This window comes from Phaethon aethereus (assembly GCF_964289735.1).
Source record: "Phaethon aethereus genome assembly, chromosome: 25".
NCBI lineage: Eukaryota > Metazoa > Chordata > Aves > Phaethontiformes > Phaethontidae > Phaethon > Phaethon aethereus.
In genome coordinates, this window is record NC_138601.1 from 574,455 (window position 1) to 600,365 (window position 25,911).

Consider the following 25,911-nt stretch of genomic DNA (forward strand, 5'->3'; position numbering starts at 1 on the left):
TTACATCACCATGCGGTAAGGGACCTTCAGCTGAATGTAGAAGGAACCCAGGTTAGAGAGGGCAACTTGCTGAGAACTAATCTCTGGGGAAGCATAGCCCACCATCACCTCCCTCAAACCACCTGCCACGGGGGCTGTTTGGCTGTGGTCAGTGCAACTGGAACATATTGGTGTTTCCTGGCAGGAAAGTGAATATCACTGTGACCCTGGGAGCTCACAATGTAAACAGGAAAGAGCTGAGCCAGCAGAAGTTCCATGTTGGACACTGGGTCATCCATCTCAACTATTCAGGAGATAGCATTGAAAATGACATCATGCTGCTGAAGGTATACACCGACACATCCTTGCCAGGAAATGAAATTCTTCTTTCAAGGTTATGAAGGCAGTTTTTGAATATCATATGGCCTCCAGGCCTGAATTGCCTCACAGATGAGCTTAGAGCAGTATTAAGGCCGCTAATAAGCCCTGCAGACCCGGGTCTAGAGGGAGATGGTCAAAAGAGGAGATTCTTCACACGGAGGGAGGCAAGAGGGCCGGTTTCTTCCTTAGCGCAGAGGGAGCTGTGCTCTGACATGTCTGACCCCTCCCACTCCTTTTACCTCGCAGGGTGATTCTGGCAGCCTAGTCTGCAATGGGAAGGCTCGCGGCATTGTTTCTTACGGACACAAATATCGTATCTTCCCTACAGTATTTACCAGAGTCTCCTATTTTGAACCCTGGATATGTGAAGAGCTGAGGAAGTTTGCGCTCCAACACCTACCTGCTTCTCCCTCCTCTGACTGAAATGCTCAGTGCCCCATTTCCACAATGCATCAAACATCTGCTGATGATCAGAGGCTTCCAGGATCAGCTGAAATGGAGTCGGAGATGCTCTCACGGCATATGTGCAGGTTTCTACGCCAAGGAATGTTCCCATGGCAAGGTAAAATGCAAGTCCCAAGCGCGCACAGTTTCACACTATTCCCTTCCTCCCACTGCTGCCCAACAGTGCTACCTCCCGCTCTGCGTTCTGGCCACCAATAAAAGCATGTTCAAACCTCCTTGAGTGTGCAGCCTTCTTGGGAACAGGTTGGAACACCTGATTACGAGAATGAGGAGGCTCAATGCAATGTAGTAGTGACAGGTAGTGAGCAGATACCAGTGGGATATTGTGATCTTTAATGTACAGGATACCAAACAAAAGAAAGCTATTCTGTGTTATTTCCCTTAGTTGCTGTTAATGATAGAAAGTATGATTAGTAAATCAAAGGGACAAAAGTCCACCAGAAGTTACTGAACAGAAAGGAGAGAGCAATTAATTTTGCCAGTTACACACAACTGATCTAAACTGTCTTTAATATCACAGGGGAGATACTGACATTTTTCACATCCTCTTGGCAGTTCTATGGCATGGATCCCTACATGCTAAGCAGACTATCTTTCAGGTGAAAAATGCCTTGAGCATTGCTTGCTTCTCTTTATTACTCAAAAAGTATATTGGGGCAATAATGTTTCCTGGGAATTTAGGGCCTTTTTAGATGTCCCAGGCTATTCCATTTTGCTTCCAGCTGCTGCTCCAGAAGGTATATGGTACATCTTGTGTTGTATCACCCAAACTACGACAATGACTCTGATACCCTAAGACACTTCTATTTAAGCCATTTTTGAAACTCAGAAGGGTGATTCCATCGAGATGTTCTTACTGTACTGTAGCTGAATCTTGTGGAGCCCCTAAGCCATAGCTACTAGCCCAGTTCAGGTTGTAGTCCAGAGCATCTAAAGTAGCACAAGATGCCAGTAAAAGAGAGTTCTTCACTAGGAAGTCAGAATGCATTTCCTGTCCCCTAGGTGTTCCCTCACCAAATTTAAGGAAAAGACACCAGGCCTCTCAACCATGAAGGTGTCAGACACAAGTATGGTTATGACAGCCAATAGGTTTCTCCCCCTGTTCCAAACTCCACTGATCAGGAGCAGGGTTGTTTGACAGATGTACTGAACAGTCGCCATCACATGAGTTGCTTCACCTGATATTCTTTTCTTACCCTTTACCACTAGCTACGCCTCTCGGATAAAGTGCCCGCCTCTGCTTACCCTTTCCTCATTAGCTTAGGTTTTTCTACTTTTAAAGACTTCTTTGATATTTATGATATGGTTGCTCTCGTAATTTCTACCTTGTTGATTAGCTCTGTTAAGCTCGTGCTCTCATTTGTTATCAATAGCATCCTATCATTTCTTATGTTGCTGTCTTGTTAGCGGTGCCCTGAGTCAGGTCAACCTATATGCACATCACACCCCTTTTGCTGTCTGCAATGCCTTCCAATTACTCATGTTTTTGTCATCTTGGTGCAGGCCAGGGATGTCCATACACATATCCTAATGCCTATACAGAGGTCCAAATCAGGTGCTGAATCCAGTCACTGATGACAGGTAAGTTCAGTCCCATCCCAGTTTCCTAAAGCTTAAATAAGATGGGTTCCAGCAAGCATGACATGAGGTACTAAAACATGTAAATGTTACAGATTTAACACTATTTATTTCCTTCGTCAGTGAACAAAAAATACACAGTTTCTTTCAGAAAGCATCCGGCATTCTTCCCACCTTCACTCACGGGATTATAGAAGTAGTCAACACTCATTAGCTGCTGAGGCTCAAACTGAAGTATGTATACATCAGGGAAAGGTCTATCACACAACACATACCACAGAGACTCATGAGGTTGGAAGGCTCAGGCATTTATTCACGGAGAGCTGGTGACATTATTTTTGCCTCTGTCCCATACCTTTCCATACTCTCCGATTTCATTCCATTGAAGGAAGGAACTGTTCTGTGTGTGCAAGTGTCTCCTTAAATGACACAGTGATGTTGTTGCATAAAGCCTTTTGTACTTCCCCTTGTTCTTCATGTGGACTTGGACTACCCAGGAGGAGAGTGATTTGTGGACTAGCCACCGTTACCCAAAATCATTCAACATGGAGAAAAGAAAACCAGAAAGTCTGTGGCAAGAAAAAGGAAGGAGAAAGAACTGAAAGAACACGTTTCACTAATGTACAAGATTATTGACAGTTGTTTGAATATGGATTAATGAATAGATAATGCATGGATGGATGGATGGATGGATGGATGGATGGATGGATGGATGGATGGATGGATGGATGGATGTGTAGGAATAGGTATGTCAGTGAATGGATGGATGTCTAAGGAGAGATAGAAATGTTATTAAATTATTTTCTTTCACATTCTCCATTGCATCCACATTCACCATCACCTCAAATTTCTGAGTGTTATACTCCATTTGGTGCTCTCCCTTAAATCCTCCTGAAACTGTTCCTCAAGCTATAGATGAATGGATTGGTTGGCCAATGTTTTGGGGATGACAGTGGTGGTAAACCCAGACTCTGAGAGAAGTTCCTGAGGAAGTAGTATCTGAAGATGATGGTTTATCAGGGTGATAGTGATGATGAGAATGTTACCTGTTAAAGTCAGGATGTAGATGACTAACAGGATGGTAAATAGCACATACTACAGTTGCTTATCATTAGCAACACCCAAGAGGATCAACTCCATCACTGTTGTTTGATTCTCCATCTGTAGCTTATCTTAAAACAGAAAATGTTTTGAGGAAAGCAAACAAAAACCAAAAAGTAGTGAGTGAGAGTCTCCAAAACTTTGTTCCTGAAATCAGCTAGTGTTCCCTTTTTACAGGCTGTTCTTCCAAAGAAGAGGATTCATCAAGGCTCAATAAGATCTCCACTCTGAATTGCCTGCTACTCCTCCTCACTGGTTTCTAAGATGAAGTCTACACTGCCTTTCTGAGCAACACTCAAATTCAATGCTAAGCATGCAGACAAACAGAAATGAATCCATACTGTAAAAGAAGCCCTGGAGTATGAAGCAGTGATCCTTCCTTCTTCTTCTGTGTGTGATCTTCAGAGCCTAAAGAGACAGTTAAATAAAATGGGACATATTGGGGGAGAGTCGGCAGTTAAAGGACTGGAGCTTTATGGTGGGTGACACTAATATAACATGTAAGCATAGGCATACCCAAGGGGAACTCTGAAAAGGAGCATCACTTGAGTCAATATGGCCTTTATGAATACCTTCACTACCAAGGTTTAACTAAACCTCGCAACAATACTCCTTGCCCTTGCTTTTAGAGTCTTAGTTGACTTCATCTTACACAGCTCTACCTTACTAAAAACAAGGTGTTAAATTTAAGTAGGCTATCATACTACTAGCATCTAGCACTTTCAGAGAGGAATTTGTTCCTTGATGAAATGGACATGATCATTAGCTCCTGGATTTGCTGAGGAGTGATTCAAAGAACAGAGGAGTCCATCTCCAGAAACTAATGGAAGATAAGAGTCCGCTCATCCACCTTCAAGCATCTTTACTTGTAGAGAGCTACGTGACAAAATAATCTAGAAACTCTTTTTGAGCAACTGATATAAAATGCGTTGTAAGACATGATTCATCTCGTGCTAAGGTAGATACCTTAATTACATGAGAAGAATTGGTTTCCTGGATTGTGTATAACTATCCCTTTAACGGAAAAAAAGACAGAGATGTAGATTTCAGTTTAAATGGGAAAAATTCCACTTGTGGTGTGTAACTTACATTTGGACAATTGGGATGGAACTCAGTTGCTTAAACATAGATGTCTAATAACATCTTAGACACCACTGAGTATTCAGGACATCGATACAGTGCTGGCAGATTGGACATATATTTCTAGGTTTCTGCAACCTGAAGATGATACGGGACATTATAAGGCATGTAAAATGCCACTGAGTTATTCTACTGTTTTTAAACATTGTCAGAAGGATCCACTTCAATTCCTAGACTAATGAGACAACTACAGAGGAGTGGCAGACACTGTGGAGGACCATTGCCCCCAGGGGACACAATGGGAGGCTGGTCAGGTAACCCTAAGACATTTCAGAAGGAACTGGACACTTGTATGTATGCAACCAAATCAAGCATTTAATGCTGCCAAACACCCTAAATGAGGTGCATAAAACATGTGCAATTTTTGAGTTAGTCACAGCAGGTTTTTCTAATTATTTTATAACAATAAGCATTGGCAGGGATAACTCAACTTCATCTTAAGCAGGTAATGAAGATAAGTCTGAAAATTGCCTTCTGGACCAATCTTGCTCTCTCCAGTCATAGTACACTGAGCCTAAAGCAGACTTGGATGCCTAACTTGTAAAGATGAATACTCCCTGGACTCTTGTACAATGATTTTAATGCAAATATTTTAATTCATGCCTATTATAATGAAACAAGTATGAATTACTACTAAAGGTTAACAAGAACCCTGACATGAATCTAGCACCAAATCTCTTATAGCAGAGATAATAATAGTAGTAGTAGGAGTAATATTAATACAGAATATTTAAATGAAGCGACTACTTCTAATAAATTAATTAGACAGTACATTTACAGAAGTTTGCAAGGACTAGAAAACCTCTTCTTTTAGGAAGAAGACAATACACATTGTCTTAACAGACATGTTTTCATCCCCTTCAGGGAGTTGGATCACATGTCATGCTTCAGATCATATTTGTTATGGTACTGTTATAAAGGAAGAGAGAAGTATGCATCGTGCAGACTGAGAAAATCAAATATTCCTGGGAGGAAGACCTTTTGTTTTACAAACCCTTAGAAACATCTTTCAGATCATATCAGCTGGCTATTGTTCTGTCACCTAATCCCCTGAAATTGCCTTTTAGCCAAAGAACACACCTCATTCTCCTGAGATGTCTTCTCTTCTGAGGTTTTCTTATGCATGGGTCTCAGTGACCTGTCTCATAAGTGACAAAATCACGTCTTATTTTCTGACATTGCAAGTATGTAGCTTTTTCTTAAACTAACCTATATCTAGCAAAAAGATCTTTCACATGTATGCTGGTTATATGCATGTATAACCTACTTTTCCAAGTACAGTATATATTACTAACAGGTTCGACACTAACTGCCTAGAAGGAAAGAAAATGCTTAATTTAGTGCCATTAACATTGCTTCCATTTTGCAATTACTTTAAGAGATACCAGCCTCCATTTTTCTCAGAGCTTTTCCTTACAAGATTACCTTACACCAGTGCTATTTAATTTGGTTTATTCTAGTTTTGTCCTTTCCCAAGATGGCATGTGATGATCTCCCTAGAAAGATCCTTTGTGGTCTTCTGGGAGGTTTGTCACACCCATGCCTTCTTTCTTGGCTTGTTCAATTGACTGATCTTTTGGTTCATTCCAAAAGGTAAAAACTTTGGACAGCAATGGATATGATTCATCTTACATATCTTTAATATCAACACTGTGGAGCTTTGATTCAGCTCCCTACACATACCTATCTAATGGCAATTTATACCTTAAGGTATCAAGGCTTCTTTTACGGTTTCAGAAGGGTTCAAGAATCTCAGCCAAAGCCCCAAGGTATCTTCCATGCCACTATGTTGTCAAATCCAACAACTGCATGAGCTGCAAAGTAAGGACAGGATTCATCTCAGTTGACAGTCTAAATCCAAGGCAATGGTTCAGGGACTGTCTTCAGCCAAGAAAGGAATATTGACCCCTCCAAAGGGCGATTTATACAATAATTTTAGCCATCAGGCTTAAGAAAAACAAATCATATTCCACAGATTGTTTTGGGCCCTGCACAGAGCAAGCAACACTTATTTAGAAGTAAAAGTCAGAGGTCACAAAAACTTGGGAAGATTTATGTCACTCTTTTTCTTGGCTCCATCTTAAGTACCTTCATTTTTGAAAATGATGCTGGCTTGTAATGATCAGCCAATGGGGGTGACAGGGACAGGAAGCATCACTGTAAGACATTTTAAGTTTCAGAGGGGGAAATCAGCTGAAGATGCAGATATCTGGATTTAGGCATGTACAGGGAAGCTTTGTATCTGTGAGGTGGGGGTCTCAATACCTGATACAATCCGTGCAGATCTACTTAGTGAAGTTAATTAAGCCAGCAGAGCAATTAATCTGATCAAATGGAGGTCTCCTATAAAGTGACCTGAAACTCTCGCTTGGCTTCAGTGGCTGTGTTGACCACCTCTCCCAAATTGCTGGGGGATCAGATGATCAGAACCTGGGAACCTCGCAAACACAGGGACACCACCAGAGGTGGGAGGAGTCCATTGCCTGAACACTGATATCTGAATATTGACATCTACTGACATTTTTTCACACTCAGGGATCCCACCTGCCCTCCAAATGCTGCTTCAGGGGGTGAGAAGCTGAGACTATCCTGCAAGTTCCGTGTCAGACCCATTTGAAAGTCTTGAATACCACAGGCGGTCTCAAATACCTTTAGACACTTGTGTTAAGGCAAATTAACTCCACCCTTGGAGTGTGTCTATGCTGCCAGCTTGGGTAGCAACTTTTCACTCCAGGGTTGTGTCCCTCTGACACACCACTTTGCAGGAAAATTAGATGGTTCCCAGGATCCCTTCTGCAGAAAAATTTCAAGGTAATGCTCAAGATGAAGTCTCAGAGAGTTTTAGTGGCTTGATCAGACTGCTCAAAGAGGTTGAATGGATAAAACTGCTCCAGGGTTTACTTTCTACATCCATTTAGAAATCTCTTCAGCTCTCTCAAAGCTAAGAAAGGCCACAGAGGACCAAGAGGCAAATTAGGCCATGCTGATAGTGTCCCTGAAGTTAATCTAGATTCAGGAAATTCATATCTTCAGAAAGTTCTTGGTACTCCAGGTACGTGACAGGGACTTTACACTGCATAGTGCTGAGCAATGCCTTTGGATGAGGTAGATAGTGGTCTCCAAAGTGGGGTGCACAAGACAGTCCATTGGGGCATGACAAGAAAATACTTTTGTACCATTAATATTTTAAAAGCAATTTTAATAAGTGTTTATTTAATTTTCACCTCATCCTTTTGTCATTTGTATTTTTGTGTATGCAACATGTTAGTAGTATATGTATATAGTTTATATTTATAGTATATACATATAGCATATGTATATAATATATAATTTATAATCTATATGCGTACAGTATATGTATATAATTTATCATTTATCCATACAATATATGTATATTGGGGGTGTGCGCTCAAAAATTTTTTACTGATGGGGTGTGTAAAGACGTTTGGACGTCACTGAAATAGATGATGCTAAGGCCTACGATCGCCATGAGGTACCAGACCAGAAATGCCTGCACTGTGCATGTGATGCCTGAAAGGTTGGTACATGAGGAAGTACAAAGAACTGTATGATTGATACCAGCCAGAGTTCATCTGAAGCACTGACTGTATATCTTCGATGTCACCAGACCTCTCCAGTGGATGATAATCATAAACAGATGGGCAGGGGAAGAGGTAAACATCCATGATCTGGATGTCGGGGATGAACGCAAGTTTGCTAACGATACTAAACTGGAAAGTGCTGTTGACTGACTTGAGGCATTGCAGAGAGATCTACATAGACTGGAGCCCTGGGCTGTAAACAATGGCATGAAATTTAACAAGATCAAATGACCGATGCTGCACCTGGAATGGAGTAACACCGGACACAAGTATAAATTGTGGGAGGAGTGGCTGGAGAGCAGCCCTGCTGAAAAGGATCTGGGGGTGCTGGGTGACAGCAGGCTCAATATGAGTCAGCCGTGTGCCCTGGCAGCCAAGAGGGCAAACCACATACTGAGGTGCATCAAACACAGCATAACCAGTTGGTCAAAAGAGATAATTATCCCTCTGTATTTAGCGTTGGTGTGGCCTCACCTTGAGTACTGTGTGCAGTTCTGGGCCCCACCATTTAAGAAGGATGTGAAGGTACTGCAATGAATCCAGAGGAGGGCAACAAAGCTGGTGACAGGGGTGGAAGGCATGTCATCTGAGGAGCAGCTGAGGATTTTGGGTTTCTCATTTGGAAAAAAGGAGACTGAGGGTCAAACTCATTGCTCGCTACAGCTTCCTGAGGAGGGGAAGCGGAAAGGAAGGTGCTGACCTCTTCTCCCTTTTATCCAGTGATAGGATGTGTGGGAATGGTTCAAAGCTGCACCACGGGAGGTTTAGACTGGACATTAGGAAACATTTTTTTACTGAGAGGCTGCTCAAACACCAGAACAGGCTTCCCAGAGAGGTGGTTGATGCCCCATGGCTGTCGGTGTTTAAGAGACATTTGGAGAAAACCCTTAATACCATGCTTCAACTTTTCATCAGCCCTGAAGTGGTCAGGCAGTTGGACTAGATGGTAGGTCCCTTCCTACAGGGAAAGGAAATAGAGAACAGAATGAAACAGTCTAGTTCTCCTCTCCTCTCCTCTCCTCTCCTCTCTTCTCTGAAATCATACCAGCAAATAAAGTGCAGATGTAGCTTTAGGCTGAGGGAAAACTTGGAAAATTTGATATTTCGATGTTCATGTGGAACTGCAGGACCTTGATTCAGGTTGTCCAATCAGGTTACCTACGGATGTCTCTGAGTGACCCTTTTGCAATACTTGACTGCTTTGCAAGGTGAATAAAGGTTTCCTTTAAATACAGTATTCTTGTTTCCCATCTTCCCACCCTGCACAGTTATGAAGAACCTGGCTTCCTCCTTTTGATAACATTTATAACATGAAAGGGCTTTTGTTAGGTTCCTTGGAAGCCACCTTTTCTCCAGGATCAACAAACCGTCTTCCCTCAGCTGTTCCTCACATGACATGTGCTCCAGTTTCCTGAACTGGGGGACCCAAAACTTGATGCAGTAGTCTAGACGTGGCCTAATGAGTGCCAACGAGAGGGAAACAATCACTTCCCTTGATCTAGTAGCTATGCTCAGGCTAATGCAGCCCAGCTTGCTGTTGATTTTCTTTACTGCCAGGGCACGCTGCTTGTTTTATATTCAGCTTGCGGCTCACAAGGTCCTCTAAGTGTTTATCCACAGAGCTGTTCTCAAAACAACCAGTCGACAGTCTGGGTTTTTTTGCCAAAGGTGAATTTCTTGCAGTTCCTTTTGGCCCTATACATCCTGCCTAAGTCCTTCTGAATGGCAGCCCTGCCTTCAGGCATATTGCCTGCTCCCCTCAATTTGGTGTCATCTGTGAAACTGACAAAAATGCAGTCCCTTGCCCTTCCTCCAGGTCACTGATAAACACGATGGGTCCTGGCATAGACCCCCACCACATTCCACTTACTATCAGACTCCAACTTGAAGACAACTGATTAGTCGCTACCTTCCGAGTACAACTGTCCAACTAGTAAAAAACCCATCTAATTGTCCGCTCATCCAGACATAATGACCAAACACAGATACAAGGATTTTGTGGGAAGCAATGAGGAAAGCCTTGCTAAAGTCAAGGTAAATGATATACTGTGTTCTCACCTCCTGGTCCACAAATCTAGTCAATTTATCATAGAATCCTGGAATGGTTTGAATTGGAAAGGACCTTGAAAGATCATCTAGTCCAACCCCCTTGCCATTGCTCAAATCCCCAACCAACGTGACCTTGAACACTTCCAATGATGGGACATCCACAGCTTCTCTGGGCAACATGCTCCAGTGTCTCCCCACCCTCATCATAAAAATTTTCTTCTTTAGAGATGAATCTACCCTCTTTCAGTATAAAACCATTGCCCTTTGTCCTGTCACTACAGTTGCCTGGTAAAAAAGTTTCTCTCCAGCTTCTTTATATATTGAAGCACCCTTTATATATTGAAAGGCCTTTATATATTGTAAGGTCTCCCTGGAGCATTCTCTTCTCCAGGCTGAACAACCCCAGCTCTCCCAGCCTTTCTTTATAGAAGAAGTGTTCCAGCCCTCTGATCATTTTTGTGGCCCTCCTGTGGACCTGCTCCAACAGGTCCGTGCCTTTCTTTTACTGAGAACCCCAGAATTAGATGCAGTACTCCAAGTGGGATCTTATGAGAGCAGAGTAGAGGAAGGTCTCAACCTCCCTTGACCTGCTGGCCACACTTCTTTTGATGCGGCCCAGGATATGTTTGGCCTTGTGGTCTGAAAGTGCATATTACTGCCTAATGTCCAATATTTCATCCACCTAAGTCCTTGTCAGCAGGGCTGCTCTCAATACCTTCATTCCCAGTCTGTACTGATTCTGGTGATTGCCCCAAACCCAGTGCAGGACCTTGCACTTGGCCTTATTGAACCTCATGAGGTTCACATGAACCCACTCCTCAAGCATGTCAAGGTCAATCTTGATAGCATCTCTTCCCTCTAGTGAATCAAATGCACCATTCTGCTTGGTGTCATCTGCAAAACTTGCTGAAGATGCACTCAGTCCTACTATCTATGTTATTAACGAAGATATTAAATAGTATTGGTCCCAGTACAGACCCTTGAGGGACACCAATCATTACTGGTTTCCATGTGGACATGTAGCCAATCAGCAATAGCAGTAGCGCCTCTGTTGATAACGTATTTAAGAAGGGTAAAAAATGCTGTGCAACAGCAACTGGGATAGAGGAGTGAGAGTATGTGACAGAAACAACTATGCAGACACCAAGGTCAGAGAAGGAGGAGAGGGAGGAGGTGCTCCAGGACACCAGGTTGTCCCGCTGCAGCCCATGGAGGTCTGTGGTGGAGCAGATATCCACCCTCCAGTCCATGGAGGACCCCATGTCAGAGAAGGTGGATGTGCCCTGAAGGAATCTGTGACCCTGTGGAGAGCCTACGCTGGAGCAGGCTCCTGGCAAGACTTGTGGCCCCCTGGAGAGAGGCACACACTGGAGCAGGTTTTCTAGCAGGACCTGTGCCCCATGAGGGACCCACACTGGACCAGTCCATTCCTGAAGTACTGCACCCCATGGAAAAGACCCCTGCTGGAACAGTTTGTGAAAAACTGCAGCCCATTGGAAGGACCCATGATGGAGAATTTTGTGAAGGACTGTCTCCTGTGGGTGAGACCCCATGCTGGATTAGGGGAAGAGCATGAGAAGGAAGGAGTGTCAGAGACAACAAATTATGAACTGACAGCAAGCCTCATTCCCCATCCCCCTGCACTGCTTAGGAGGAAAAAGTAAGAGAATTTGGGAGTGAAGTTGAGCCCGCGAAGAAGGGAGGTGTGGGGTGTTTTTAGATTTGTTCTTATTTCTCATTATCCTACTCTGATTTGATTGGCAAGAAATTAAATTAATTTCCCCAAGTTGAGTCTGTTTTGCCTGTGACAGTAATTGCTAAATGATCTCCCAAGCCTTTTGTCTTATTTTCTCTCCCCTGTCCAGTTGAGGAAGGGGAGTGATAGAGTGGTTTGGTGGGCACCTGGCAGCTAGCCAAGGTCAACCCATCACACACTGGTGATGGGCTGAATGGACCGATAATTCCTGACCAGCCCCTGACTAGCATGACTTGCATGTCTGCCACTGCTTCCTCCTCACACTTTTCCCTGCTCCAGTATGGGGTTGCTTTCATGAGGATAAACCTGCTCCAGCGGGGGCTCTCCACAGGCCACAGTTCCTTCAGGACGTATCCACCTGATCCACCATGGTCTCATCCACGGGCTGCAGTATGGATATCTGTTCCAGCATGGTTAACTCCACAGACTGCAAGGAAACACCTGTTCCACCACAGACTCTCCCATAGACAGCAGGGGAATATCTGTTCTGGCACCTGGAGTACCTCCCACTCCTTCTTCTCTGACCTTGGTGTTCACAGGATTGTTTCTCACGCTTTGTTTTCCCCCAGTCCTCACTGCCATGCAACATTTTGCCCTTTAAGAAATATTTTTACAGAGAGGCATCACCAGCTTCACTGATTGGCTCAACCCTGGTCTGAGATGGCTCCCCTGTCAAGCTGGCTGTAACTGTCTGTGTCTAGCATGAGGGCAGCATGGAGGCAAGCCCCAGTCTCTTCTCACAGAGACCACCCTGCTGAACAGCACCTCCCTGATGAACACCACTTCCATTTCCTACTCTTGTTGTATCACCCAAATCTTCATTCTCTGTGCTGCAACCACCTTAGCCTTTCTCACCATGTTGACCTATGACTGTTAGGTCACTATCTGTAAACATATCTGAACTATGAGTCATGACTAGAAGAAAAAGTCAATGTATACTGATAGGGCTACAGGATATTTTGCTGACCTCCAGAAACGTGTGCAGCAGTATACGCTCATTCTTAGACACCATAGCTCATTTAATTCCTGTGACTGTATTGACTGGACCTGAAGGGATAATAACGAAGATTGCAATGCCCAATTTACATCCTCATTTCGATATCTAGAGTTAAGTATCCTGTATCCTTATCTTCACCTGATTCTTGCCCATGCTGACTACACAGATGCTGTCCCCTGAAATGAAGACTTCTTCACTGACTGTAACTGCAGCTATTTTGAACACATGAAGACATGTACATCGGGGTGTCTTCACCAGCAAAAGGAAGCTAACCTTTGGGCTTTTTCTTACTAAAAGTACTAGGAAAGGAAAATATGTTTTGTCCCCATTTTGGTGAAAATAGATTATTCCCTACAAATTCTCCCAGGGTTTGTCTTTCCCAGAAAGAAATGGTGTCAAGAACCTGCAATGGCTCTCAAGCAACGCCCTCGGTGCTACAATGCAAACCCTCAGATCCATGTCACAGAAGTTTTCTCCTGGTTTGATTTGGTTTGGTTTTGTGGATTTTTTTTTGTGACTAAGCATAGCCTTCATAATAGTTTAGGATTTTTGAACTGGGAAAAAAAAAAAGGCCCCACACAGGCACACGTATGTATTGAGGGCCACAGATGCACTGTGTGATATTCAGAGTAGATGCTCAAACAAGTGCTACAGAGTGGTGGGATGTGCCGGCATCCATGTCTCAGGGGGTAGAAGTCATTCCTTCCTGGGAACTATTTTATCAGTATGAAGACGCTATTAGCTCTGTGCAATGAGAGCCCATTTAGTACAACAGGAGTAGGTGGGTAGGTTAAAACAGTATGTGCTCATCTACTAGAGAAGATTCCACTGCACAAAGTGAAACAGTTCATGTCCACCCAAGCTATTCCATAAGCTGAAATAACACAATTCGAAAAGATAATTTTGAGATTCTAGTTGAAGGTGTTCCTTCTCATTGCAGGGGGGTTGGACTAGGTGATCTTAAAAGGTCCCTTTCAACCCAAATATTCTATGATTCTATGATTCTCTTCTGAATCACACCCTTACCTGAAAGCAAACCAGTAAGGTAGACACTGCCAATGCCAGTGCCGGGAGAAGTCGACCACAGTAGGTTATATTTAGTCATCGATTTTCAGGGAAAAGAACACGACGAAGTATCTTTTCTATTTACAAAGACAGAAATGAGGCTGAGGGAACACGGGAAAAATTGAGTGCAACAGAGGTGTTGGAGCTAAAGTTGCTCCACTTCTTCAGCTGTATAAACACAGCCTGGTTTCCGGCACAACAGGAGAAGGATTGTTATTAACCATTCTGCTCATTGACAAGATAGGAATCTGGGTTGCACTCGGAGAATGAGTCAGGTGACAATATTTAGGTATCTAGGGCCACTGGACTTGCCTTGGGATAGCCAAGGGCCTCTACGTATCACCCCAGAAGGACAAAAGTCCTCTTTCTGCTCCTTGTGGCCCAAGCCCACTGGGTTGTCTTCAGGTATTCTGAGACATCGCAAAGGGTATCAGGAACCTCTCTGTAGGATACCAAAACCTCATGTAGAACCTAGATAGCTCTCTCTGAAGTAGAAATCTACCTGCCAGTCAGACAAACAGCACCTGGAACTCAGATGGCTGTATTGGCTGGGTCTCCAATGACTATTGGGAAATGTGCTTATAGATGCCTTAATGTGGATTTTTTAATACTGAAGTAAATCCTGCCCTTGTTCTAATCTGATGAATTCCACCCTTTCTGAACTTCAGAAAATGCTGTAGGTCCCCAAATGTAGTTTAAACAGTGTGCCTGTCAAAGACAGGGACTACGAAACGACCACTGAGTCCAAAACAAAACCAGAAAATGAACACAGAAAATGGAAAATACAGCTTTCCTGGTTCTTCCCCAACAACCGACAAGAGGTATTTCAGCATAAAGCAAGCAGTTTCTCATTATTTTGCACAATACACAATTCCGCCTTCATCATCTTAAGTGCACACTGCTGAGACAGGTTGAACACCTCGTCCACCAGGCCCCCAGCCTGTCTTCCGGAGGGGGTTTATTTTGTCCCCAGGTGCAGGACTTTGCGAATGACTAGCTATACTGCAATTACAACAGGCTCTCGTATCATGTAAACACTATAAGAAAGGCTTTTGGTGGATTGCAGCTAAATCCACTAAGTTCACTGCAAATACACCCTCAAGTCCAAGCTGCCTGTGTAGGCTCTCTCAAAAGTCAGTCTGCTGAGAACATCAGCTGCAGTCTGGTGCACTTTTCCAGAAAGGTCAGAACATGCAAGGCTTGGAGAAGAAAGCTACTTTGGTCCATGCCTGAGATAAGTACTAATACACAAAAGCAAAATGCTATGAAATCTTGAATAATAAAAGCAAGAAACAAGCTATATATTTTAGAAGGAAATACTGCTTCACTCCACCAAAGGAGTTTTTCACAATCCATACTTTTTCAACTGTAAGGAACATTGCTATTGTTTTGCTCATGATTGTGTTTTTGTTTTGTTTTCCTGACAGTGGTTCTTAGCATTCTTTTGGCTATAAACAGCATAAGAATTTTAAATGAGCAGTTCCAACAATTAGTTGGACTTTAAAAAAAAAAATCATCCCTTTCTTCCAGATGAATACACTGTTCACATTTGAAATGTCTTTGTTATAACTTCCCATGTTCCCATCATGGAAATGTTGAAAAATGGTGTTAGCTCCAGAGAAAAAAAGCCACTCCCAGAGAATGCTCCTATCCGTAGCTCTACCTCATTAACTCTGTAACTCCTGAACCAGTCAATCAAGTCAATACCTAGTTGTCCTGTCCATCTGCTAAATTATCTGGCAAGCCAATGACATTCTCTTCTGCGTGTGCATTCAGTTTTTCTTAAATTATTTCCGTTCATTCTACTGTTTAAAGATCTCTTAGTCTAATTGCCTCTGATAATTTCTATCACCTGTCCAGCTCTTTTCAGGATTCATGACTGTTCATGAGGAAACTGGAGTTCAGCGGGACCAAAGTAAATGATACGGCTTTTTTTTAATTAAGTTTTTTTCTTTTTTTCATTCAAAAAGGCCTTGAAATTCTTTTCCAAAGGTGATGAATATTCCTCCTGTTTCTGTCCATAGTTCTGTCCCTAGTACAATGAGTAAAGACAGTGCTAATTAGAGCAGACAAAGGCTTTGCAAATAAAGCCTTTGACATTGCTGTGGGCTGCAGTGGCAAGGGAATAGGCTGTAATAAGAATTGTCTTATCGCCAGCACATGAATCAAAGTTTAGCTCTGGCCCCTTGTTGCTTGATCACAAAGATACTTTTCCTCTCTCTGCCTGATTCCCATCAGGATGTAAGACAGACTAATTTCCTTTCAAAATGTCTTCATTTCTTGTCACACATAATTAAAACAAATGACAAATGAGAAGTATGCTGTATGTTTTCATTGAAACACCTCTGGGAGATCCCTAATTAGCTACACAATGCTTATAACTCTACAGGGGGTGGCAGAAAAACAAACGCAGAGCTCATTATGGCTGTCAGCATTTTAATGAGCCCCTTGAGGAATGTGGTGCTACCTCCCTGTTATTTTGTAGCTGTGGCAAAATCTGGCAAGCTGCCTTGAAGAAATGACAGGCACAAGCAGAAAGAGAAGTTACTTGGCATTATAATGGAGCCCCGTGTGAGATGTGAGACCAGAAATGTAGTTAGACAATGTATTCCCACCAGGGCTCACTAGAGCAGAAACTCACAGACTTTGATTACAGACAGCACAGAAAGCCTCAGACTCCTCCTGTATCAAACTTCCGTTACAGAAGGCAAACAGAAATCCCCAGGTGCTGGGAAGGTGGTCCTTTCAGTCAGCAATCCCCACACACAGCAGGTGGAAAGGAAATGCCATGGACTCACCTCTCCAAACCTGCTCTTCCAAGACACTGGCAGATGCACAGGTCCTGCTCTCCAGGCTTCAGTTGTAATGATCAGCCAGGACACTGTGACTGCAACACACACTGCTGACACATCCATGAACCACAAGCTGACTCACAGCTCCCTCCTTCCACCCTGATCTGGGTCACCTCTGGATTCAAATACATACAGGCTTAAATGTTGCACCTCAGCCACCATCCTCTGTTACGTTAAAGCTTCAACACCTCCTTCTCTGCTCCGTGAGATCAAAATCATGAGCTCAATGGCTTTTCTTGGTGTCATGTATCCCACTACCTCTTGCTGGAGCTCTGATAATGCTCCAGGTAAGGAACTACAACAGTCCACCTTATGACTGACGTAAGAACAAATTCCAGCAATGTTCATTATCTCCTTGTTACAATGGAGATAAAACAGACTGAACAAAGGACTCCTTGGCACCGCCCCTCTGCTTCCCAAGTTCTGCTCCCTGCCACTCATGGTGAGCACATGATTCCCTGTCACCATCGCTGAATCAGCATTTGTTCACTCATTTGGAACAAATGAGTGCCCTGGAGTATCCTACCTGGCATCCAGCTGCCTATTCAGAAGAGTAGATTTCTTAGAGTTCCTACATCATATTTAGTGGTCTGATGAGAAAGTCCAGGTACCCCAGGGCACCTCAAATGTTTGGACAGGTGAACTGAGCTCTGTACAGCTGCATTAAGCAACCCAAAGAGGACTATAATGATTTGCACAAAATCCAGAAGCTAAACAGGGTTCATTCCATTCTGGCTGCTGTAATGGTCACAACTAGACCACAAGAACCAGCCTAAGAATTATCTTTTCAATCTGTAGTACAACAAAGATGACACATAAGTCAGAAGTAGTCATGTTGGCTCTAGCTATAGTCCTGGAGAGAGAGGAACACATCCAGAAGACAGCTCTTTCCCCATGTCCTTGAGACATCCCTTGCCAGTATACTGATCAGGCATCTTTTTCTCTGCTACGTGTCTAGATTTGCAGCATTGCTATTTTTGAGTTGTACTGTGGCTGAACCTTTACTTGTCACATTCCAGGGCCCCTCTAGATGCACAGGGTGCAACCAGAGTGTGAATCACGTAAGTTTTCACTCCGTTCCTGAATTCCAAGTTCCGACTGTCCACAGTGAGGCAAACTTCATTCATTCCTGGGCTCCAATAAATCCACAAATTCCTTCTGTGTTGTGGTGGGACTCTCCAGCTTGTTTGTTTCAGGGACCACAACCACAGACAACAAGAACAACACCGCATCATTTGGCTCCTTCTACAGTTCTCCATCAGTACAGCAGAAAATCTTGCAAATTCAGACACTGCTGGTCACCTTTATGCATATCATAATTGTTGCAACACAGTTTCCCACATTTTCCTTGTTCATCCTTTTACAAGTAATGTAGCAATAGAAGTTCTTCTTGTGCCCTTCACATCCCCTTGCAAAGCTGAACTTGATGTGAGCACTGGCTTTCCTAACGCTGTCCCTACACACTCTGGCAATGTTTCTAAACCTTGTTTTGTAGCCTGTTCTTACTTCCATTACCTGTGTGTCACCTTTTTGCCTTGGAGCTCTGTCATGAGCTCCCTGCATAGGCAAGTCAGTCTCCTGGTAGGCATACTTTTTTTCCCAGAGTATCAGGATGAGCTGTTCTTGCACTGGGGAAGATGCCGTTCTCAAAGACCTGCCAGGATTTCCTGACCTCCACCAGCACCACCTACCGGTTACGTATCAGAATGTACGTATCTCTAGCTGGACCAGCTGTCTGGAAAGACATATTTCTCTCCAGTTTAGACAATGAGTTGAGGTGAGACATTCAGGTGTCAAAACATAAGTGTCTAGTAGGGATTTAGACAGTCTAAGGTGTCTCAAGCATGTGTATGGGGCTTTCAGTTATGAGGTAAGGCCTCCAGAAGTCACTTTCTGGACAAGTGGCTGGAGGTCACGTAGGGAGGATGAACTTGAATTACACTAGATTCTACACTTAGGAATGCGACTTGCTTCTCCAACTTAGGTGAGATTGTTTCAGCACCAAGGGGTGCACTTTCAGCCATCACCATGCTACATTGCTTAAGCTATACATTTTTTGAAGTAAATTCTATGTGCTAGAGCCTGTTTTCTGGACCAGAGGCCTGCTGACATAGGCTGGACACATCCATTCTACCAAACTCTCCTAGCTGCCAAAATTGAGATGCCCCACCCAAATTGCCTGCTGGCAGTAGGCTTTGCCTCATGCTAAATCCTGACTTGTTCCTGGGCATTTCCCTGGACTGCTTCTCAGTCCCAGGAACACACTGACAGTTTAGGAGTGCAAACCCTTGTGTTCCAGAGCCTGGGAGTGTGGAATTACCACTGCAGCAGCAGCTTCAGAGCAGAATCCTTTTTCACCCTGGTCCTAGGGCTATCATTAAGACATTGCCTCAATTATGTCTATTTACACAAGTGAAAATCTGGGTCTTAAAAATGCAGTGGGAAAGACAGGAAAACAAGAGAAAAAGCGAAAGATTCAGGCCGTACCAGGGAAATGCTTTTGAATCTTGTTGGCCTTCAGATGGCAGCAAAGGATTAGAGATAAGGGTAAAAAAACCAATGCTGTCTTTTGGGACTGGAGAAAGATGCAGCTTGGAAAATGGCAGACAACAAAACAAGGATACCCCGATGGGAGTAATAAAAGACATTGATTTATTTATTTGCTTTATCTTTAAAAATGAGAGTAAGAGCAACGAATTGTCACCTTCATTATTGTTGCTTCCAGGACTTCAAATGTTTCTTGGCTGTGTCCTAGTATTCTGAAGAGTCGCCAGCTCTTGCTTTGACATAATTTGGTGTCCCCTAATTCTACATCTGTTTTTCTCCAGAATGGATTAGCTAGTTTCAACTCTGCCTTTTCAAAGTCAGTATTTTTTTCAGGTGAAGAATATTCTGAGAGCAGAAGCAAGAAGCTTGTTAGTAGGTAAGCTGTTCAGCCACCAGACTGGGAGCAATATACGGTCCTGAAGAGAGTCATCTGGTGACATTTTAATGCCTATGGCTGTCCCATTTGGCCTACACTACCACTCCAGAAGGGCACATTTCCTCTAGCTCATATGTCATGGCTGCCAGCCCCATGCAGATGTCTTCAATACCCTTAAGTATTGTTGAAGACCTATGTTTAGGGACTAATATGGTGCTCTAGGTAGGCCTAATGTGATGTGGGTACCTAAACTCCCCTTCTGATCATGGGAGAGCTTCAAAACACAGTCACTGCAGCTGAGAGTTGTTCAGCACTGCCCAAGCAGATGTCTGGCTGGATGAACGGTTCACTGAATTCAGCCATGGCAGTGACTAAATCCCCACTGATGACACTGTGAATTCAGATTCCATGGCGCCCATGGAGATTCTCTCATGAAGGGTGTGCACTTGGATATGCATCCAGTGCTAAATGCTACCAAAGACACTACAGTGTCTTTGTTGGAATGAACCTGGGGACTGTGACTCACTCAACAGTTATGAGATGGAAAAAGCTTCCTGCTGAACACAGCTGGGTTCCGTCTGGGTACTCTCAGGTTCTCTGAGTGTTGGAGAGATGGTCCCGATTCCTGATGCAGAGTTTTCGGGTTCCTTCCCAAAGTCCTTCTGGAACTCTGGGTATCCCCCAGTGTTCTTAAGTGTCCCTAGTTATAGGACTGGGTAGGGAATACCTTGGTGATGAGTAATCCATTCCAACTGCACTGCCATTTTCTGATTTACTGTCACCGTTTTTGGCACTCCCAATGAGCTTGATTTGGATATTTTGATATTTATCTCAACCCATGAATTCTACCTTTTTCCCAATCTTCTCGCCCATCCCACTGAGATAGTGGGGGAGCGAATGCCTGTGTGGTTGTTTTAGCTACCTGCCACATTAATCCATGACAAAGGGTGATTCAGCCCATCCTGCAATGAACTTCCAAGAAGGATCAAAGAAACCACCAGTTTGTGTGAATTTCTCCCCATTGATTCTTAAAGTCTTCTAGGGTGACACGCTGTAGCTTAGGCATCTAAGCCATAGACAAAAAATGTTAGAGGAAACTTAAAATCTCAGTCTAAAAGTGCTGAAACGCATTTGTAGTTTACTGACATGAAAAGGTATGGGTGTCTTTCTGAGGAAAAACATTTAACACAGGTCTCTTTCTTCAGCCATCTCTGCATCCCAAGGTATTAATGAAGAACTGACTCCATAGTTATGGCTGACCTGCTCAAATATTGATATCGACAAAGTAGGGGTTTTCTCCTGAGTTGTTCGTGTTAATTCAGATGGCTGCTATGTTGCACAATGCCCCAAATCATGCAACAGCCTAATCTAGCCAATTATCAAGTCAACATAAACAATTGTCTCAGAGGTTGACAATTGTCTGCAGTGTCTATACCTAGATGAGATGAATCCCAGCAAAGACTTACATTTCACCTTTCAAGGTATTTTTAATCATTTGTGTGTCCTCGATGGCAGTAGTAAGTCTTTTATTTGCTTCCTTACAAAATTACCTTATAACAGGATGTTGGGTAAGGCATCTCTGTAGAACTCATGTTTACATTTGCCATCAGTGCTGAGTCTAGAAGAGAAAATTTATGAAATAAGTTCACATAAATGGCTGAAAAAAGGTGAGACAAAAATTACAAATAAATATGAATATGTAATGTCTAAAAACATATAACTATGATTCCATATGTTAAATGGTGTGTCATTTGATTTTTTAAAATATGCAAATTTACAGCTGTACAATCAACTGTGTAGCATTCACATTCACTGAGACAATTATAGTCATGCTGATATAATTACACTAAAACAGAGACTAAATTGCTTCCTCTGAATTAGATCCATTCCTCTGACTTACCTTTAGCTGCCTAAAAAATTACTCTTTAAATCTAAGTTATCTAAGAATCAACTGCCCTCATCAACTCAAAGTGAAATGGGATACTCTTCAGAGGAGTGGGATTGCAATTAGCTGATTTGAGGAATCACTAGTTAGACATAGAAACCTGAACTAGTCACCCAGGCAACTGATACAATTGGTAAAGGGAGATGACCCTTTTCCAGAGAGAAATGCCTCATCCTCACTTGGGTAGTTAAGGTAGGTCAGATTTGCTAATTTAATAGTGAAAAGTCTAGGGTAAGTAGCAGAAGCTCCAAGGGCTAAAAATTACATGAGGGTAATCTTCCCTCAAATACCATAAATTATTTTCTTTCATTGTCTTCTAGGAGAAGAAAATGGTTCAAAATTTCTAACCTTTAAGAAATATTCACATTTCTTGACCACCTTGCTCAGAGCATCCTTCACACCTCTGTTTTTCAGAGTGTAGATGAGGGGGTTGAGTAGTGGAGTCACAATTGTATAGAAAACTGAGACGACTTTATTCAGCACTCTTAGAGTCTGTTTTTGGTAGGTCATAAACAATTATTAAGCTTCCATAAAAAACTGTAATAGTAATGAGGTGGGAAAAGCAGGTAGAAAAAGCCTTTTACATCCTGGTGGTGGAAGACATTCTCAGGACAGTGGTGATGATACACATGTAGGACACCAGGTTTAGTAGGAAAGAGGATAGTGCACATAGTGATAAGACAATAAACACCAACATTTCAATGAGGCTGCTGTCAACAGCAGGAGAGTTTTATCACTGGAGTGAAATCACAAAAGAAAAGATCAATAAAATTGGGACCACAGAAGGAATGTTGTGAAATCAAGAAGCAGCTTATGGCCATAGCAAGGAAACCATCCATCCAAGACCAAGCTACAAGCCTCAGACAGTATCTGCTCTTTGTGACAGCTCTGTAGTGAAAGAGTTTGCATACTGCTAAATACAGACCATAGGACATCACCGATAAGAGAAAGCTTTCAGTGACTGCTAGGGAACCAAAGAAATAAAATTGTGTGATGCAGCTGCCAATAGAAATGCTCTTGTCCCCAGTCAGAAAGCTGGACAGGGCAGGATGGTAGACCTGTAGCAGGTTTCCAAGCAGGCCAAGTTGCACAGGAAGAAGTACATGGGTTTGTGGAAGTGTTGATCAGCCACCATCAAAACAAAAATTAGTATATTGCCAATCACAGTCACAACATAGATCACCGAGAAAATAAGGAAGAGAAAAGATTGCATTTCTGGGATATTCCCGAATTCCAGGAGCAGAAATGTTGTGATAACTGTTTTATTTCTACATTCCCCATTTGCCAAGTGTTACGCAGTTTTAAGCAGTTCTCAAACATTCTCCAGATAATAATTTTTGAGATAAGTTATTGTATATTTTTAATTTTGTCTTATGCAAATCTTTTAACAACATTGTTTTTTGGGTTTGGAAAGCATCACACACAAATGTGGCAGGATGTTTTGATGACCTAGACTATACCAGCCCAATAAAAAGAGTGGAAAACTGTAATATTCGCTTTTTAAGAACTGGACAGATAGATGAGTGTAGATACTGAACTTGACAAAAAACTGAAATATCCAGAAAAGAAGTTGAGGAAAATGTTGAACAGTACGGCTTATCTCATTTGACAATATTTTTTGAAACCTGCAGGGTTAGAAAGTGATCTTCCAGGTAACAGAAACAAGTGATTATTTAGAAAACTTCAGTCAAAAGAAAAAAGGAAAAGAGAGGAATTCTTTGGTCCATGACCATTTCATGACCCAAGATGACAAACACCATACCTAGGAAATATAACAGATACTGAAGGAAATCATGAGAAGAAATCTATTTTTTAGTTTAATGCATTGATAGTTATTAAAACTATCAATTTGTCTTCTTTCTCTCCCTCTCTTATCTTCTCTCTCCTTTTTTTTCCTTTCTTTTTGTTTTTAGGGGTTGGGGAGTTTTTTGCTCTTTTTTTTGTTTATTTGGGTTTTGAGTTTTTTGTGGGTTCTTTCTGTCAAAGAGTTCCTCCAGAAGCTAAAAGAACACAAGTCTGAGTAACAAGAAAGTGATCTGCCAGGGAGCTGGTGGTGTTAAATTATTGTTGCACACACAATTAACCTCAATGTAGAGACACATATCTGGACATATTAATCCCACAGCCAGTGTTCAAAATAATTGAGATGAACAATACTGCAGGATAATTTCTCTCTCTCTCTCTTTTTCTCTCTCTCTCTTGACCACAGACTACTGTCTTAGTTCTGGACAATCATATTGGAATATATTTATTTCATTCAGATAGAATAGCCAAAAGAGTAGCACTTCAAAATAGAATAAAAGTTGTTCCTGTTTCACAAACCATATTTCAATAGAAAAGATCAAGGAAAATTTTTCCACCTATGTTGCTGCAAGACCATTTGCATTTATAATTCTTACAGGCAGACGGCTGAGGCTATCAGCAGAATTTCTGCCCTCTTATCCAAAAATATGACCCTGCCCAAAAGCCAGTAGGCTGGAGGTGGGCAAGATCTTGGGAGTGGACATAGCCAGGACAGCTGACTCAATCATACCAAAGAGATATTTTGTGCCATATGACGTTGGTGCTCAGCAATAAAAGCTAAGAAAAAGGAAGAGGAAGGGGGTGCATTTGTTATTAAGATGTTTGTCTTCCAAAGCAATCACTACCTGTACTGAGGTCGTGCTTCCCAGGAAGGTTGCTGATTGGGAAGTAGAGTGTAATTTTTTTTTTTTCCCATTACTTCTGCACACACCCTTTCCTTTTTATTTATTAAATGGCCTTCCTCTCAACCCATGAGTTTTTAATCTCATTTTCTCCCCCTGTTCCGCTGAGGAGGGGGAATGAGCAGCTTAGTGGGTACCTGGCGACTAGCCAAGGTTAACCCACCACAGGTATCTATGTTTTGGCTGTATATATACATGTATTTTACATATTGCCAACTGCATTTTACCTCTCAAAACATACGGGAACAGGCCAGAGCCTTCAAACTCACTTCATTCATGTTTAAATTTTTAATTACTGAAACTCCATGTGTGCCCCTACTTCATGAACATTTTTGTGCATTGTTATTGAAAGCAGAAAAATAAGAATAGTTATGGACAGAATAAAATTGTAACAAGAACCTTTTAGAAAGAACTTATGTGGAAAGTGTGACTTCTTAAAGAAAATGAGCCTGCTCCAGGTCAGCTGCCTAAGTTAAGCAGTTTAGATGGCTGAGTCCAAGGTCAGCTCCTTTGCTGATAAGAGCTGTTGTGAAGAAAGCAAGAAGCAAGGGCCTGTCCCCCTTGTTACCCAACTTGCTGGGTGATCACTGACTGCCTGATCCTGACCACTGTCTCTGGACCCAGTCCTGACCCTGACTTACCCCTCAGAATCCTGGCTCCTTGTTGGTGAGGTTACTGCTCCCATCCACCTCACTGTTGCATTTGGCTCCCAACTCACCTTCCCTTGTGGAGCAGCTGGTCTTTGCTTCTCTCTGACAGGGCCCCGCAGATTCAAATCTGCTGGACCCATGCAGGTTTAAGAAACCAGTGGAAATGTAGGACCACAAATGCCTCCATGGATTTGTACCCAGGGCCACAATCTCTCCACAGCTCAGTTCCCCTCCTTTCTGAGCAGTGCTATCTACCGGAGGTGAATTCAGAAATGAAAGCATAGGACGAACGCTGCAGAACTTCAGAGCGTGTTATGTGTGTGAGAGGCAGGGGGGTGGCAACAATAATTCCCTCAGCAGCAGCACAAAGCTACCCTCCAGCCCTGTGGCAACTGCTTGTACCACTGTCACCTGGGTTGTCCACCTGGCTGCTTCCTATTCTGGACACAACAGACAGTGCTGTCCTGTCTAGACAGAAAACATGTGAGCATCTGAGCAGGCTGCCTTATGCCGCACTAAGACCAGGTATTATTTCTTTGCATTTTGAAAAAGGCCCAGACTTGAGGGGGCTGACATCATCCAGAGATGCTCATATGACATGGAGGGATAATCTAATGTCTTGTAAGAGGGTTATGCTGCCATGTCTTGCCCATGGCATGGAAACCACTTTTGCCTTTAACCCTTAGTTACCCTTAAACCTGAAAGTCCTTCAGTGAACATAAG

The 25,911-nt window shown here is 42.8% G+C and overlaps 1 protein-coding gene across 1 annotated transcript; it reads right to left on the minus strand.

Moving 5' to 3' along the window:
- LOC309413386 (olfactory receptor 5M5-like) lies at positions 1-24,845 on the minus strand (the record flags this gene model as incomplete). Its single annotated transcript, XM_082010506.1, is given in 7 exon segments — positions 1-177; positions 761-850; positions 22,182-22,314; positions 22,316-22,410; positions 22,772-22,875; positions 22,878-23,101; positions 24,835-24,845. Coding segments are annotated over 7 exon segments (834 nt in total).
- Positions 24,846-25,911: the final 1,066 nt, after the last annotated feature.